Genomic DNA, 16,937 nt, shown 5'->3' with positions numbered 1-16,937 from the left:
GCTCCTGGGTTTAGTGATCTGTAGGCCAGAGATAAAATATGGAATATACAAAGCACAGCACAATTTTTTAGTTCAACAAGTTAGAAGTAACTTTGTGCAACAGTTAAAGACTTGTCTCTTCCCAAGCTTCACCCAGCCCTAAATTCCCAACATATGATTTTCTCTAAAATACCAGCTCAGCTCCTGTCATAAGTTGAGCTTAATACTTTGAGCGCCTTTTCCTCTCACCGTTCACTTGATCATGAAACAAATAAATAGATCCAGACAATTACCACTGCATTTATTTTTTTTGTATCAAATGCTTGTGCAGGGAAGTTTAAGCTGCCGCTACAAAAAATAAAAAACAAGTTACAAAACATATACATATTTACAAATATTACTGTAACACATAAAAATATAAGTTATTTACAAATACTTCAACAGCACAGATACATTTTCCTTGACTGTTCACACTGAGTAAGCAGTGGGGCAAGAAAAAAAACACAACAGATTCAGATTATTTCCAAAAACTTAATGCGGTCAAACTTAATTGCTCTAAGTTTTGCTTGAGCAAGCATATCCATCATTTTGATGAAAAAGCATATTTTGTATGATACTTTATACAGAATTTGCTATACATAAACAGAGCAACCCTTCCTACCTTTCTATCAGATAGTAGAAGAATTTCTGCATAAACTGAGTAAGATCAGTCACTTTACTTAAAAGTCAGTGAGTGAGTTTATTAAGGTCTCATGGCGTGACACCCAGTTTGCTTTAATCAGTGAGGACCAGCTGGACTGGTAAACATCACAAGAATAGAAGACAGACAGTGCAGTTTCTCTTTGATGTATTCTGGCAACTTATCATTTTCTCCATACCTAGAGAAGCACAGCAACATAGAAAAATACAGATGCTTAAATAATTTGTTTTATTTTAAAATAATATAATTATTTCAAAACACTAGTTTTCTAACCTTTCCCGTTTTAAATATTATAAATAAATAGTGGCTGTTCTCCGGAGATCAAGTAGATGCATTTCCAGCTTGTTCTATTAATTTGTTATCCAGAGTTCAGCCAAAGCTATGAGTACTTCTCTTTATTTATTAAGATTACAGAAGCTAATCAACTGTGAAGTCATTGAAAAGCTAAGTTTTAATATTTACAAACCAAAATCAGCCTTGCACTGACCATTACCTGGACTATTTTATAGCAGGAACAGACTCACCTGGTTGTCTGGCCATCTGGAGATGTGTAAGTGACAGAAGAAACACCTGCTTGGGCTACCAGCTGGGATCCATCATTAAACTGAACCCACACTGCTCCACTGGTCAGCTAATGAGAGAAGTTGCATTACGGTTTGAGGATATGAAATACAAAATTACATACCTAGAATTTTTCTAATAATTGAAGCTGAAAGTTTTTCAGAGTTGCTGAAGGTACTTAGGTATCATGGTCAGTCTTTTAAAGATAAAGATTGCATGGATACTACTTTGGAGTAAGTAGTCTCATGTAAACTTCCTAAGGTTTCAGATGCTCAGCTTTAAGTCATCCTTTTCAATGAGAGTTAAAGAATTACCTTTAACTTAACCACTCCTTAAGAAATTTTGAATAGAACCAATCATAAAATAGAGGCCCATTTGTAAGAGTTCACAGCTATACACACTTTAAAGTTTATGTATATAAAGCAAACTTTTTTTCTGTTAGGACAGGAAGTTTTATCTGAATTGCCATATTTTTTAAACCTAAAGCTGCTCCCACAGAAAAGCAGAAGGAAAATGTCATTGTAAGGAAACAGCTTTTCCTGTTGTAGAGGCAGATTCATTTCTCTTGTACAGATCTGGTACATGTGTTAAAAATTCTTTGTTATGACACCTTTACATCTATATTAGTGAACACAACTTTAACAGTTTCAATTTTTTACTAGAGTCAAATTTAAATGACAGAAGACACTGAAATAGGCAATAATAGCCACAGAAAAATTTTGGTAACTGAAATACTAAACAATTATTTTGGTTTCTTCTACTTATGTAATTCACCATGGTATTTATCTAAGACACTTACTTAAAAGCATCTTTCCACATAGACATTTTAGATTTAAACTGTAGCAAAGCACAACTGAATGAATCCTCACAAATCAAGTTTAAAGTTAATGACTGACAAATACATATCTCAAATTTAATAGGAAAAAAAACCAGACTTCCCTCCTTTATCAGTATTAATTTCTCACCTGAGAAGCCCAACCAACATTTTTCACAAAGACAGATTTTACAAGTTGGGCTGAATTTGGACTGCATTCCATTTGACGAACAGAGGAGTACATAGTTTCAGCAGTGTTGATCATAAATGTAGGCTTTTCATACACCACCTAGAACCCAGGGATGCACAGAATAAAGCCTTAGTATTAAGCCCACTGATTATGTACCATCTTAGTGGTCAATTACCACCTGTTCATATATACAGACAGATTTAGCTTGTATGCTTCATTTAACAGCATTACAGTATAAAATCCCCACAGGATTTTGTAGGAGATCTCCCTGTAGTCACAAAGGAATTGCTTTCCCTACGTTTTCTACTTCAGTTGTGTTTTTACTGTCAGAAAACCCTGTCCAGCTTCAGCACAACATTTTCAGCACATTAGACTATAACGCAGCCCTCATTCAGATGACCACTCAGCTAATATTTTACAAAAGTACAGACATTGCTATTAATTGGAAACTAGAACATAAAACATTAATAGATGGGTTCTGTAGCACATACATAATCTGTTATAGGTTTAGAGAGACAAAAGCAATGAATTAAGGATAACAGAGGATCAAACGTCAGAGATCTTTAGGACAACACCACAACTACTCCCTACAAGGAAGATGTTCCACTACTCAGATACCTCCTCCCACAGTCACAGAGATGACAGAGATGAGGTGCTGTGCTTAGCAGTGTTTAAGATTCAGGTTCAGTGAAAAGATGCAAATCAGGGAATGCCTCAAATAGGAGAGTTTGGTCAGGAAAGAGATCAGGATCCAGATAATTACAGGAACCTGGAAGAAACAACAAGCTGTACACCTCAGGATATATAGATCTAGTTCAACTATCAAGGAAACTACAGATATAGTTCTTAAAGACTGAAATGTTTGCTGTATGGCAAATAGAGACTGAGTTTGAATGTTGAACCCTCAGCTTAGAACTCCAACGATAGGTAACCTTCAGTCAGTGTGAAAATCAATACCACTGATGAAGCCCTAAGGAATTTTTGTTGTCAGGTTCACCTTAGTCAAGTGAAAGTTGTCAGATTCTGCACTAATGACATGAGCTACACAATCAAAGAACACAGATGCAGACTGATGTAGATTCAACAAACTTCAGATGATACAAACTCAGTCTGCCGAGACCCCTGTACATATATATATATATATACACACATATATTTATTCCCCAGTCAGTTAAGGGAGTTTTATCAGGGCTGTGATGCAGGAACCAAAGTTTGGAGGGTCTTTTAAACAAACTAGATGAAATTGCTCACAAAGCCTTATTGGCTACCCATGTGTTTTCACTTACCCTTTTTTTATATACACACTAACACTTGATTATTTCAGAACAACAGCCTCAAGTGCCCAGAACCTTTGTGACTACCATTCAATATACACTGCTGAGGAGCTCTCAAATCAGAGACTGTGCTGTGTAACACGAGTAAGTAATTTTCAAACTCTGTTCCTAGGAGAAATTTGTGGTAAACTTTTGGAGTATTCTGATTTTTCCAATGATCTTAAATCCAGGTATCAAAAATTAACTGAAATCAAAGTCAACATTTCTAGTCAATATGTTCACAAATGGCTAATAAAAGCCTAGATCCGTACAAATGTAATTCCATTAGTTCAAATGAAAGAGCGATATTTGAATTCCTACAGGAGAGTAGTTTCCATGGTATGTTTTGTGTACTTACAGGAGTACAGTTTGGAGTCTGAACTGGAGTAGAACTGGCAGCCTTATTTCTATCCAGTGCCACAGCTTCTCTTGAACAGTTTATATTGTCCAACAGGGGAGGTGTTACAGCCTGTGGTGATTCAGTATTGCCAGGTTTTCTGGAAAAATAATGAGAAAAACTGGGAAAAGGTCTGTCCAAAAGGGACTCAAGAAACATATGAGGAGATGTAGCTTTTTCTTCAATTCCTTCAATTTACTACAGACTGTCCAAAGCACAGCAGTGGTCTTCTGTAGAATTGTTTTTACACCTGCTAATTGCTGGCCTGGTTTAGTCTGAATCCACAAGTGCATAGTATCTTGATATCAAAGGAGGCTCTGCAGGTCGAAAATAAGGTGTCCGTACATGCTATTAAGTTAATATTTGCTAATGACTGTAAGCTCTGTTAAGCAACCTTGGCTTCTGCAAACGTTTGCTGCATAAGGCTGCTGAATGGGAATATTCAAATACTTAAGTATTTTCAAGTGAAAGATACTACCTTCCAACAATTATTGGAAAAAATGGAACACTTCCACTCCTTTTTTCTTCTTCCAAAACAGCAGATTCCAAAGCAAGGCATATGCGATGTCCCTGAAATTGGAAGGAGTTTAATGAAGTCTTAAATTGAGAAATGTCTAAGTATTTTGTACACGTTTAGTGTGGCAGGTGAGCCCACACAAGGAAATTTCAATGGTACTGAATTTTTCAAGTTGTATAAAGCAGCTTCATCAGTTTTGTTTAATCCTTTCACCAGACAGGCAAACCTGCTTTACACACTATCAAGCATTTCCTCTCAGCCTTTGTTGCAAGGCATTGTTATTGTTACCTTTACATTGACATTTGCTCTTCCAAAAACACCATCCTTCCTTCTTAATAGTGTAATGAAAAATATGAAAAGCAACATTGGAAGCACATTTGTGAAAGGGAAACTGTGTTTTTAGGAAACTGCTTTGCACTAGAAAAGGTCTGTGTAAAACACTTTACTTCATTTGCATGATCCATATAAACTTGTATTTCCTTCTTCAACTCTGCTTCATTTTCTCCTTTCAAAGTGAACGATTTCCCCGATTTTTCAATCACACGAGTTATACCAGCTGTCTTGTGTATCTTTGCTCCTGTAAAAAAAAAAGTAACAATTTTTAGTGTGAATTGTACAGATTTCTGTCATTACATTCTACTCTACTAAAGTGTATCTCCCTGACTGAATTACTGCAAAAGTAAAACCACTCCTACATGAGTTCTGTGTCTGGCAGAAATAAAGTGTGATGTTAATGGAATGCCCTCTATGGCCAAAGATCAGTACTTAGATGGGAAAAGGCAACCAACTGCTTTCTCCTCGAGAGAGGTAAAACTATTACCTCAGTTAACAGTGGAAAGCTTGAAGACTAGGGACATGCCTTTCACTAAGCAGGTTAACTATCAAATGTAGACGCAAAGAAGAGCACGTGAATAAAAACAAGTGGTAATAAATAACACTTTGGCAACATGTACTTCCTGAAGTAAGAAAATAATGAATAATCAACTAATCTACAAGTGCTAGAATAAAGGCAGAGTGGACAAAAAAACCTATTTATAGCACAGTATTTTCTTCAAACTAAAGTTATTGTTGTTTTAGTGTTTGGCAATATTTTAATGCAGCTCTAATATAATGATCTAACTATTTGCATAATTGCAGAAATGAATACATACCATCATAAAAACAAATTTCAACATCTGCAGTGGGTGAATTTTCCATCAACATACATTTGGCATATCTTGTATAGAACGTCACTTTGGGGGTTTTTGTTCTTACCAACTGCACAAACTTGGCTGCATACTGGTATTTTTTCCAGTACTTTTCTAAAAAAGAAAATTTAAAAACTTTTTTTAAGAGTTAGCAGATTAAACACTGTGCACCAGCTTGAAGATAAGTAATTTAAAATATGTATTTGATAGCTGAAGTTTCTAAGTAATATTTAAGTTCTTGACAGAAGTATGTTCAAAGAAACTGAGTTACTTCTAACCAACAGTTCCCAGTACGAACGAGGAAAAGATTATGAGAGCTTTAATTTTAGTGCACTACATTGTAAAGGGGTGACTCCTTAGAACTTCCATATAAAAGACATTAAAACCTCTGGATTTACACTTTCTTGTGAAGTTTCAAAACAGTTTCCAGTTAAACTGCAGTTTGAATCTTATTCTAAAAGGAGCTTTACTTCACAATTATCTGAAAAGTAGTGGCTAAAAGCTATAAAGTCTCAAGGTTCACTTAAAATATCACATTAATCATCATAATTTTAAAATAAATTTCAGGTTACCTGGCAAGTTGTCAAAATTATACATGCAGGTGCCTTCCGAAGAAGCAGGAGGTCTGTCATCAAGAAGGAAACCTCTTCCTTCATTTGGATGATAAACTGCAATCTACAAAAAGGGAACAAAAATTGTGTTTAGTTGCCACTTACTACAGCACTCTGTACTTTAAACAGATATAGAAATAAGTCACAGTTTAATTAATTACCATGATTTACCATGAACACTCTATTTCTCTAGGTAATTACTTAACAGCAGCACTTTTTCAACAATACTTCACTTATTCCAAAAGTCAAGCCCAGTTTTACTCTGAAATAATTGCTTGCTCCCTATATTTGTGTGGCTGTTTACAAATATAGTTTACAAAAAAGTTTCCAGCTGTGCATATATAAACATTGGATTTCAAAACAAATAATCACTTAAATAAAAAACAAACCCTCTGAATGAACTCTAAGCCCTTTATACATCTGTGAAGAAATCCAAAACATACTCACCACATTTCCATCACAAGATATTCTGAGAACTTCTTTCACAAGTTCCTGTGAATGGTGTTCTTTCAGAAACTCCATACACACTTCCCCAGTATCTAGAATGCTCACCTAGAACATATTAAATATACAAGTTAAACAAAAAGACCGTTACTTTCTGGAAAGGCAAGATACCACTTTTTTCCACAAATGCTTTAAAAAATGCTTTTATTTTTCCTTGAATGCATTGCAAACTTATAAATGCTTCTTACAGTAACTTTTGTTAATAGTGCTATTAAAACAGAGCACTTCACCATGACTGAAGAGTTATCAGCCTGGTCACTGAGGGTGTGGCTTCTTAAGTGACAAATCAAACACAGACAGGTCAGCTCTATTAACTTGTAAGTATTCTATATGCCAAAACTAAGATGCATCTTGCTAATATAACTTTGACTTAAATTATTATAAATTAAGTTTCCTAAAACCAAATTATTCTAGTTTACCAAGTGATTTTTAAGAGACAGTCGCACTATATTTAATATTTAAATTGTTCCCATTTTAAGAACATACCACTGCATTTTTTGTTTTTTGCCTGATTGGTTTCAGCCTGCGAGCATCGAGAGGTGACACAATACTTCGCAGTGCAGGTTTCTGGGGTGCTGGTGGTTCTTGGCCCCACATTTGGGTTTGTTCTGAAGTTGACCAAAGGCCACATGTGGGAGATGGCTGAAATTCCTCAGATTTGCAGAGAACTCCAGGGATGCATTTCTTTGGGTTTCTCTGGTTTAAAGAATGTGGACAATCGACAGATGCATCATGATTCCTTATATCTTTTAAGGTGTTCCATGCATTTCTTGGGGCATCTTGCTGCACATCCAGATGATACCGAAACCCTCCATGTGCATTACTGTTGCCAGTTAGGTCTGCAGATGGTCTCAGAGGAACTGAAAGCATCATAAAGGTACATTGTAGATTCGAAGGATTAGAAGGAAAAAATGCTGTAATGGTTTTAAAAGCTTTTCAAAAGATCATCTTAGAAGGCTTTATTTAAGTGAAGAATGGGATTCCTCAGTCCATATCATCAGGCTATGACTTGAGTACCAATCAACACCACTGCTAATAAAATTCCAGTGCTACTTAAAAAAAGCTGTTACTAGATTTCATTTAGTCTTTATATATCAATTTTTTAAAATCCATTTATAAACAAACTACTAAGATTTCAAATAGATTCATAAACAAGAATTACTTTAATCTGTTGAAAGACAGCTCACTTACCATTCAGATAAGCACTAGTAACAAGTGTCATTCATGCTGCAGGTTATCTAACTAATGTTTTATCATCAGAGGTTTTAGTACCCAAGATGTTAAATGCATACTCCAAATCTGTTGGTTTATATCCAGACCAAAACCTATTTTTATCTTTAAGCTTCCTATAAGTGCTTTCCTGGTTTTGATATTTAAGCCCTTGATCAACTGTCACCTCACCCACATAACTACTGCACTCCTCCTGCCATGTGGCTGAACAGTTGAGAAGGGACAAAAGTGAAGCAGGATTATTCAGACCATATGTCATCTGATTCGAATTCCCTGCAGACAGGAAAGGAACAAGTCCGGTAATATCAAAGCAAAAAGGTCAGAATAGATTTGTGGTTTATTTTAATGATTAAATTACATTATATGCAAATGATGTAACGATGTGTGACAAACAACACCTCCTTCCCTTCTGTCTCTTTTCTCCTTTCCTCCACCTCTCCTTCTGCAGCCTCTTATCTTTCTCAGTCATTGAGGTCTCATCTTTCCTTAAGGTGTATTTGCACGTGTAAATTAGCAGGGCTTTCAAGTCACCTGCTAATTTTTTGTCATGTATTTACACTTACACGTTTTGAGTGACAACTGAATAATTATGGCAGGTTCTAGAATTCTGTTTTCCTCTTTTGTTTTTGCTAAAATACTAATAGAAAATAACAAGTTCGTTTTAGGAAACTAAGTATTCAAATTCAATGTACAAAGAAATAAAATACAGAAAACCCCACAAGTCACTACTACAACTTGAGTGCAAAAATACATAACTGATAAGGAACACACCGTTTGTTTGCATGCTTCCAAGCCACTGCTGCATTGTCTCAGCCTGGGACTTCTGCTCTAATAAACCAACCTGGGGCTTCACTGGGCAGAGATAATTTGAGCTGCAAAATAAAAGTTACACATGTAATCAAGATTACATCAAAAACACTTGCGCAACAAAAGGTATAATGTCACAGCTGCAGAAAGCACAACACTCTTAGAACATTTAAGAAATGTAGGTGGCATTTTGTAGCTCTAGGCAGCATAGAATATGCTTCTTTTTCAGGGGAATGTTCGTTGGGTAAAGCATAAAAAAATAAAACACTATTTCCAAATGGAGTGAAAAGTTATTACTAATTTTTAGCACAAGCCTGTTAGCACTCGCTCTTGGAGCTGACATACATGAACAAAAAGAGCTACTGATAATGCTGCCAGCAGTGGCTGCTCTTACATCTAGCTCTTAATTCACAGAATAGAAAACAGCCTTGGAGAATGATGACATGACACCCATGACCCTAGTGGATCTCATTCAGCATAACACATACGCAGCTGAAAGATGTAGCCAATCCCACCACCTAAACCAATTTGTATTTATATAAAATACAGTCAATCCCAAAAATTATAAAGATTTTTTTAACCAGTTTTTTAAACAACATATATATTAGACCTGTGTAGTCACAGGTGAACTCAAGCTCTTGAAGGCTAAAGAACACATATAAAACCACTTACTGCAGAGTGGTTTTTACAACTTATCTGTTGTAAATTCACACTAAGCTCCTAAGGTTTTTTATCTCTGTAGCCTATTCCTTGTCTGCACTTTCTTTTAGTGATGATCCCTACTCTACCATTGGCAAGGACTCAGTTATCACCAAAAACACCCCAAAAACACAGTATATAAATACCTAATTTAAGTCTTAGGACCTCACATTTAAGATTGCTGTGCAGGCTAACTATATAAGAGGCTTTCCTATAATCAATTATGTAAAAAAAGTAGTAACCATTCAGTTAATCCCCATACTCACATTAATACTCTCTCATGTTTACATTAAGCATGAGTTTATGAAGTGATAGGGAAGAAAAGTAAGCATTAACATTTGCACAGATTTTCTGATCCAGACATTTCTCAAACTAGAAAGAATGCACATGGCCCACTGAACTTGTTGAACAGAGCCTTATGTCAAACATTTGAGAGTTGTCAAGAAAACCTTCTTATTCCATTTACTTTTTCTAAGGGAAAAGTGCTAGTTTGTCTTTTCCCTGAACTGATTTGCAAAGAGAAAAACATGAAACCATGTCACTTCCTAATGTGGAGAGAAATGCAAGAACTAAGATATGAAAGTCCTTATATTAAAGTAGAAAATGGTTCTTTGATATTCTGCTAATGGAAAATGTATAGAAAGAAGCCAGGATTTTTACCCAGCAGCTACAACTAAGTACAGAACTAAATTTCAGATAATTATCTTAGAGTGAGTGACACTTTACTTACTGGTACACCACTTCTTTAATCTATTGCCTAATCTTCACTTAATTTTATCTTCTGTAAGCATAACAGAAAAAAACCCACAAGAGATCAGCAAGTAAATATTGGTAATTACATTTTAAATGCCTTCTACCCTGTCTGTCTCTTCTACAAAGAACAATTGAGCAAGGCTCTCTACTAGGATGGCTGTGGGGAAAGAAATACTTAACTTGCTACACATGGAAAGAAGTCAATAATACAGTATTACCAGCTCTAAATGTTATCGTAATAAAAACTGATTCTTACTGTGGTTGATCTTTTACAGGTGGAGATATTTGCCCTTCAAAAGAACCAGAACTACTAGAAGTCTTCTCTTTAAACATTTCTCCTATATCAGTGTAGCTGTTGACAGGTGAAAAGTATTCCATATTTTCCCTTGTTCCTACTTTAGGCTTGGAAAGCACTTCCATAGAGTGACATCGATCAACGATATTCGATATGCCTTGAGTCTGACTGTGGGATGTGCCAGACCTATCTGAGGAGTGGGCTCGTCGGAGGTAGCGCGAATGGGGTCTCTCTTCTCCAGGCTGAATGGTTCTTCCCCTGCTGGTTACACCAATTTCCTTTCCCTGAATTCCCCACTGATGAAAAGAGCCACTTCCATCTCCCGATGATTTATTACCAGAATTCTTGTTTTTAGGAAAAAAAGTAATTTTATTTGGGAGTGGCTGTCCAACTAACAGCTTCTTCTTTTCCTTCAAATAACCACTGGTACTGATGCTGGAAGAGCCTGTGAACGTTGTAGAGATGGTAGCATTTCCACTGTCCATGGAATCTTCTGAAGTTCCCAAATCTTTACTCTGTGCAGAGCTCGACCTGGACATAAAAGGATGATCCAACACTGAGGAAAGGCTCAAACGATCTGCTGGATTTTTGCGGAGTAACCTGTGTATAAGGTCTTGTGCCTCTCTTGACAAAAAGGCTGGCATTTCATAATCTGCCAACACTACTTTATTCAGCGTGTTCTTGACCGTGTCCGTGTCAAAAGGTGGCTTTCCAATAAGAAGAGTGTAAAACATACAACCCAAAGACCACACGTCAGATTCAAGTCCATGAGGACTCCTCGTGGCTATCTCTGGAGAAATGTAATTTGGAGTTCCACACATGGTGTAATGCTTTTCATGAGGCATTTTCAGCTGAGTTGCGAGTCCAAAATCAGCAATCTTGACATTCATGCTATTGGTGAGTAAGATATTAGAAAGGGTGAGGTCTCGGTGCAGTATTCCATGAGAATGAAGATACAGCATACCTGTGATAATCTGATGCAAGAAGTGTCGGGCTGTCAAAACACAAAACCAGATGTTTTAATCTTATAACTGAAATCGCAGCTCTGAAAATAACTTTAAGTCTGCTATTGCTCTTTTTCTAATAAAAAGAACATTACAACAATGTTTAGTGTCATGCTACTGAGACTGTAATTAACTTTCTGCTTTCTACTTTAAGCCAAGTTGGCATGACTATGTTCTACATTATTGAAAAACTGGTATAACGCAGTAACCAGATTTGTGCCTTTGCTAATAGAATAAAGGAAACAGGACTGGAAATATTTTCAATTGGCCTAAACTTTCTTACATTAGGTTCTTAACAATTAAAAAAAAGTTTCTCATTGCTTTCAGAAACAGCAAATACACAAAATCAATCAGCTTCACTATGTGTAGATTATAAAATATAGGAGACAATTTGGATTATATTTGTTTTATCATTAGCAAACTGGCAAGGCTCGAAAGCATGTAAGTTCATGATATTGGGACAGCCTTTGTGTTCTATTACACTAGAAATTCAGTGACTATTCAAGAGTTATAGTTTACAGCAGGAATAACAAAACCATATCCAGCCTGAAACAGCATAGTTTATTGTGATGTTGCAATTACAGCAATTTTAAGAATCATTCTTTCTAGAGCAAACAATTTACAGCCTTCTTTCTTTTCTTAACAGAGGGCAAAGAATGGTGAACAGATATGAGTTAAAGAGATGATGCCTGTAGAGCAGTACCCCTTTAATCTAGTCTTGTGATATGGGTTCCAAAAAATCTATATCTATATTAGTTTCACAGAATTAGATTAGAAACTGATAGAGAAGCAGGTAAACCGGAAGAACTGTGCAAGAGATGAGCAGTAAGGTAAGGCTGGAAGCAATAGAGGCAAGAGCCACTGAATCCAGACAAACACCAGAACAGCTTCTTTGGTTGTTCTCAGCTGTGCCCTCAAACATTATCCACTGCAGTTTGCTTCGCTGTATTTTTTTTTTAATTGTACTGTTCAGGTTAGGATTTTAGTGGTCTGTGTTCTAACTGAAATCCTCCCTCTCTCAACTGTAAAAAAATGAAATTGGTAAATTCTTAAGCAAATGAATCTTTTTTGCAAGACTTCTTTCTCAAAACACTATTCAGAAGAGTAACAACCAATCTAAAAACGTTTTAGCATTACTTTGACAATATCTCTCACTGAAAGATAGGATTTTCAGTGCTTTCTGTAAGAAACTGCAATAAAACCACAGCAGATTTTTTCCTCAGCTGCCAGTCACTCAGAATTTCCAGATGGAGTGTCAGATTGGATACTTCCTTGCTAACTCAGTCCTTAAGCAACACAAGTAACTGCATTACCTTCATTTCTACACACAGCTTGAGACACAGTCAATATTTCCAAGAACACTACCTAAGACAAACAATAATCCTGAAAGCTCTGTAACTGGTGACATATAATACAGAAGAGGTACAACACAAAGAAAGCAAATGTGTGGATGTGAAGGTTCCAGTTTTCCTCTGTGGAGCTTCCTAGTCTTGACTTACACTTCAACATAATTCTATGTACAAAGGCAAGCTCTACTTTTTATATACCTCTGCCTTCTAAATTCACTGTCTATTTTTTTTATAACCCTAACAGCACAAACAGAAACAAAGTATTCCGAAATACAACTGAATATATGCACCATAATAATTAATCTCTAGATTATCACTTACCACAAGACTTTAAGCTACAGAAACTGTGATGATAGTTTTAAATACTCTTCTTAAATATTTTTGGGTGAGCCAAAATGCAAACAGTTAGTGCAAAGAGCTCCACAAAACAAAAAATCCCCACCTTCATCTTCTGAAAAGGGTTTCTTTCTATTCTTTATGTATCTGCTCATTTCACCATTGTGGCACATCTCAAGTATCAAGTATACGTAGTTGCTATCTTCAAAATAGTTATAAAGCTGGAACATAAACCGAGGAAAAATAAATCAAAATACGTTTTGTAGACTATACAACAAGTCACACATACAGGTCTCTGTACAAACCCCACAATTCTTACCTCGAGTATAGACGGATGCTTTAGCTGACAATGTATTTTCACCTCATTCTGAACCCTCTGTACCATTCCAACTTTGTGCATGGCTTTTTTATCTATCTGTAAATGGACCACAGAATATTTTTCAAGCACTGCAACACTGACTACATACTAATGGTACTTGGTTGTACTACATCTTCCAGGATTGAAACCCAAACTAAATACCCGTTATATACAAAAAAACAACCCAAACATCAATGCCCAACTGCATAACCCCAACCTGTTGCAACTTGCGTTCAGTCTCCTGGGAGACAGACGCTTCCTTGGCTGGCTGCCTTACCATTTTGATGGCCACTTCCAGACCGGTTTTCAGGGATACTGCTCTGTAGACCCCTGCGAAGGACCCCTTCCCGAGGAGGTTCCCCACCTTGAAATCCTGCAACGCGAACAAACAGCGCCGTCAGTCAGGCTGCGGAGCGCCTCTTCCCACGCGGACCCTCCCACCGCACCTACTCCCCGAGGTCAGACAAACCCTGTGGCGCCCCCGGGGGGTACCTGGACGGAGCTCTCCGGGGCACGGCGGCGGTGCCCGGCGGGGCCGCGCAGCCACCCGCGCCGCATCCTCCTGCCAACTCCGCGCTCACGGCTGACTGCGCGCGCTGCCGGGCCGCTTCCCGCCGCGCTCCCGCCGCCCGGGCAAATGGGATACACCCGCCGCCGGCTGCCATGGCAGCGGCTGCCCCCAGAAAACGTGGGGCTGGGCGAAGGCGCTGGAGGAGCCGCGCTCCCGCAAACACCCGCCGGGGGAGGTGGAGCCCCCGCCCGGCCCTCCGCGCCCCGCGGCCCCAGCACACGGCGAGAGGGGCCGCGCTCCACATCTCATTCCTCTCGCCTATGCAGGTCGCCATGGCGCCAGCCGCTCTCCCCCGGTCCTGCTACCGGTTGTGCCGAGGGCCTGTTGTGCCGCGGTTGCTCATCAGGGTGCCCCGGGCCGCCCGCCCAGGCGCAGCCCCGCTCGCTCCCGGGGGCTCCGCGGCGGCCCCTCCGCGCCCCCGCCGCCGACATTTTGAAAAGTCGCGCCGTTACCCCCCGGCCCCGCCCCGTCCCGGGACGAGACTGCGTCTGACGCAATCACGTCACGCAGCGGCGCGCGCGGTGCTCGCGGGCGGGGCCGGGAAGTGCTGCCGCACGTGCGCGAGGGGGCGCGTGACCGTTTCCGTCTCTCCTAGAGCAGCCGTTACGGCGCGTGGGCGCTGTGAGGTGAGCGCGAGAGCGCGCCATGGCCTCAGCCCAGCTACGTGTGTCACCTCAGTCTTTTGTGTCACCTCAGTCCTGTTGAGGTGGATTGACCCTGGCTGGACGCCAGGTGTCCACCAAAGCTGCTCTGTCACTCCGCTTCTCAGCTGGGCAGGGATGAGAAAATATAAAGAAGGACTCCTGGGTCGAGATAAGGACAGAGAGAGATCAGTTACTGTCATAGGCAAAACAAACTCGACTTGAGGGGAAAAAAATAATTTATTATCAATCAAATCAGAGTAACATAATGAGAAATAAAACCAACCTTTAAACGTCTTCCCTCCACCCCTCCTTCCTGGGCTCTACCTCCTCCCCCTGAGTGGTGCAGGGAGATGGGGTTCCAATCAGTTCACCACAGGTTGTTTCTGCCACTGCTAAGGGAGAAGAGTCCTTCCCCTGCTCCACCGTGAGGTCCTTCCCATTGTTACCATAAATGGGCCGTAAACCCCTAAAACTCAATTTGTGAGCATTACTGGGCAGACATTCTTTTATTATCGGCTCTGGACACACAGAAGGATTGTTCCTCTACTCATGTGTGTGTCCTGTTCTCAGCTCCTCCATGGCCTGCAGGTAGATTTCTGCACTCCCGTTGTGAAAACCCACCCTTCAGGGGAAGGACCTTCATGGGCTGCAGGGGCACAGCTGCTTCATCATGGTCTGTATTGCACGCTGCGGGGGAACCTGCTCTGGTACCTGGAGCACCTCCTCCCCCTCCTTCTCCATTGACCTTGGTGTCTGCAGAGCTATTCTTCACACATATTCTCACTCCACTCTTCTCTGGCTGCAATTACATCTGCACAATAACTCCCCCCCCCTTCTTAAATATGTTATCACAGAGGAGTTACCACTGTTTCTGATTGGCCCAGTCTTGGTCAGTGGCTCATCCATCCTGGAGTCAGGTGGCAGTGGCTCTGTTGTTGGACATGGGGGGAAGCTTCTGGCAGATTCTCACAGACACCATCCCTGTTAGCTCCCACACTACCAAAACCTGCTCATACAAACCCACCTGTATGTTAACTCAGCCCTGTGTGTCACCTCAGCCCTATGCGTCACCTTGGCCTGGTGGCAGAAAAATGATCACTTCTGACAGTCCTGCATGCTTCCAGGTATCTCTCTTCAGGTTTAAGGGTTAGGATTAGGATTAGGATTAGGATTAGGGTTAGGGTTAGGGGTAGGGTTAGGATATTAGGGTTTAGGGATAAGGTTTGGGTTTGGATTAGGGCTAGAGTTAGGGTTTAGGGTTAGGATAAAGATGCTTTTATGCCTGGAAAAAGGCATCTTTCCCAGAGACAGTTTCAGATATTTTTTCCTCCTGCCTTCTAGAGGCACTGACTCCCAGGCACAAGAGAAGATAAGTTCTTGCACACGTCTGAAGGCCCCACAGTTGGGGGGCCAGCGATGATAAAAGCCCTGAGAAGAACAGAGGGTGTGTCTCTTTCTTAGGCCCAGTGCAGATTTGTGCTGAGACATTAAATGTTCCCAACTTTGGAAATAAATTCTCCTAAATCCTTTCACTGCCTGGTATTTTGGGGGTACCTGCTTGCATTTGACCCTTACAGGCAGACTGCAAAATGGGAACAAGACGGATGGTGGGGCAGCATCAGCTCTCAGATGGGCTGATATTCTTGTGCAATTACACCCATAGGTAGGAAGACGTGAGACGAGGCTGTGCGAGGGGAAAAGCACCCTATATTTCCTTTTCATTACATTCTAGAACTGCCTGAAAAGTCAGCTGTTTCCATATGTGACTTTAAAACCATTGAGTGACATTTTTCTGTTGTGTTCTATCTAAAATATATGGTAAAACAAAATCCTGTAGCTACGAACAGAGAATCTCACGTGTCCCTTGGCACCTTCATTTAGCTTTTGTTTATTGTTACAGTGGCAATCAGACCTGGTCGACAGCACTTCCATGGCTAATGTGAAACGAAGCAACGTAACAAGGTTGTTTTTATGAGCTAGTAGCCTTTGCTTGACAAATTTTCTTTCTGTAGTTAAGGTGAATTCAAAATGTGAGGGAACATCTTCAAACCCCATTACCTCACCAGTTTGTTTACATTCTTATGAGCTTTTCTATTCCTAGCTGCTCTACTAAATATG

The 16,937-nt window shown here is 39.5% G+C and overlaps 1 protein-coding gene across 1 annotated transcript; it reads right to left on the bottom strand.

Moving 5' to 3' along the window:
- Nucleotides 1-306: 306 nt before the first annotated feature.
- PLK4 (polo like kinase 4) lies at nt 307-14,449 on the bottom strand. The gene is made up of 16 exons (XM_029964535.1): nt 14,108-14,449; nt 13,882-13,977; nt 13,566-13,661; nt 13,353-13,467; nt 10,519-11,551; nt 8,775-8,875; nt 7,260-7,633; nt 6,717-6,821; nt 6,231-6,333; nt 5,623-5,772; nt 4,918-5,048; nt 4,433-4,524; nt 3,916-4,054; nt 2,206-2,343; nt 1,204-1,310; nt 307-857 (listed from the first exon to the last, which is right to left on the bottom strand). Exons 1-16 carry the CDS (start codon nt 14,447-14,449, stop codon nt 758-760), a joined length of 3,222 nt encoding a protein of 1,073 aa, XP_029820395.1. The 3' UTR covers nt 307-757.
- Nucleotides 14,450-16,937: the final 2,488 nt, after the last annotated feature.

Source organism: Manacus vitellinus, unplaced genomic scaffold (genome assembly GCF_001715985.3).
Source record: "Manacus vitellinus isolate BGI_N305 unplaced genomic scaffold, ASM171598v3 scaffold_73_pilon, whole genome shotgun sequence".
NCBI classification, from domain to species: Eukaryota; Metazoa; Chordata; class Aves; order Passeriformes; family Pipridae; genus Manacus; species Manacus vitellinus.
The sequence above is the reverse complement of the archived record's forward strand: the minus strand, read 5'-3'. Positions and strand labels throughout refer to the sequence as shown.

What these genes read in the sequence shown, in the direction of transcription:
- PLK4 (XM_029964535.1), bottom strand. Translation starts at nt 14,449, where the DNA reads ATGGCGACCTGCATAGGCGAGAGGAATGAGATGTGGAGCGCGGCCCCT. An exon ending in CCGCCGCCGTGCCCCGGAGA is followed by an intron (nt 13,978 to 14,107) that starts GCTCCGTCCAGG and finishes TTCGCGTTGCAG; the next exon opens with GATTTCAAGGTGGGGAACCT. An exon ending in TAATTTTGACAACTTGCCAG is followed by an intron (nt 5,773 to 6,230) that starts GTAACCTGAAAT and finishes TTTCTTTTTTAG; the next exon opens with AAAAGTACTGGAAAAAATAC.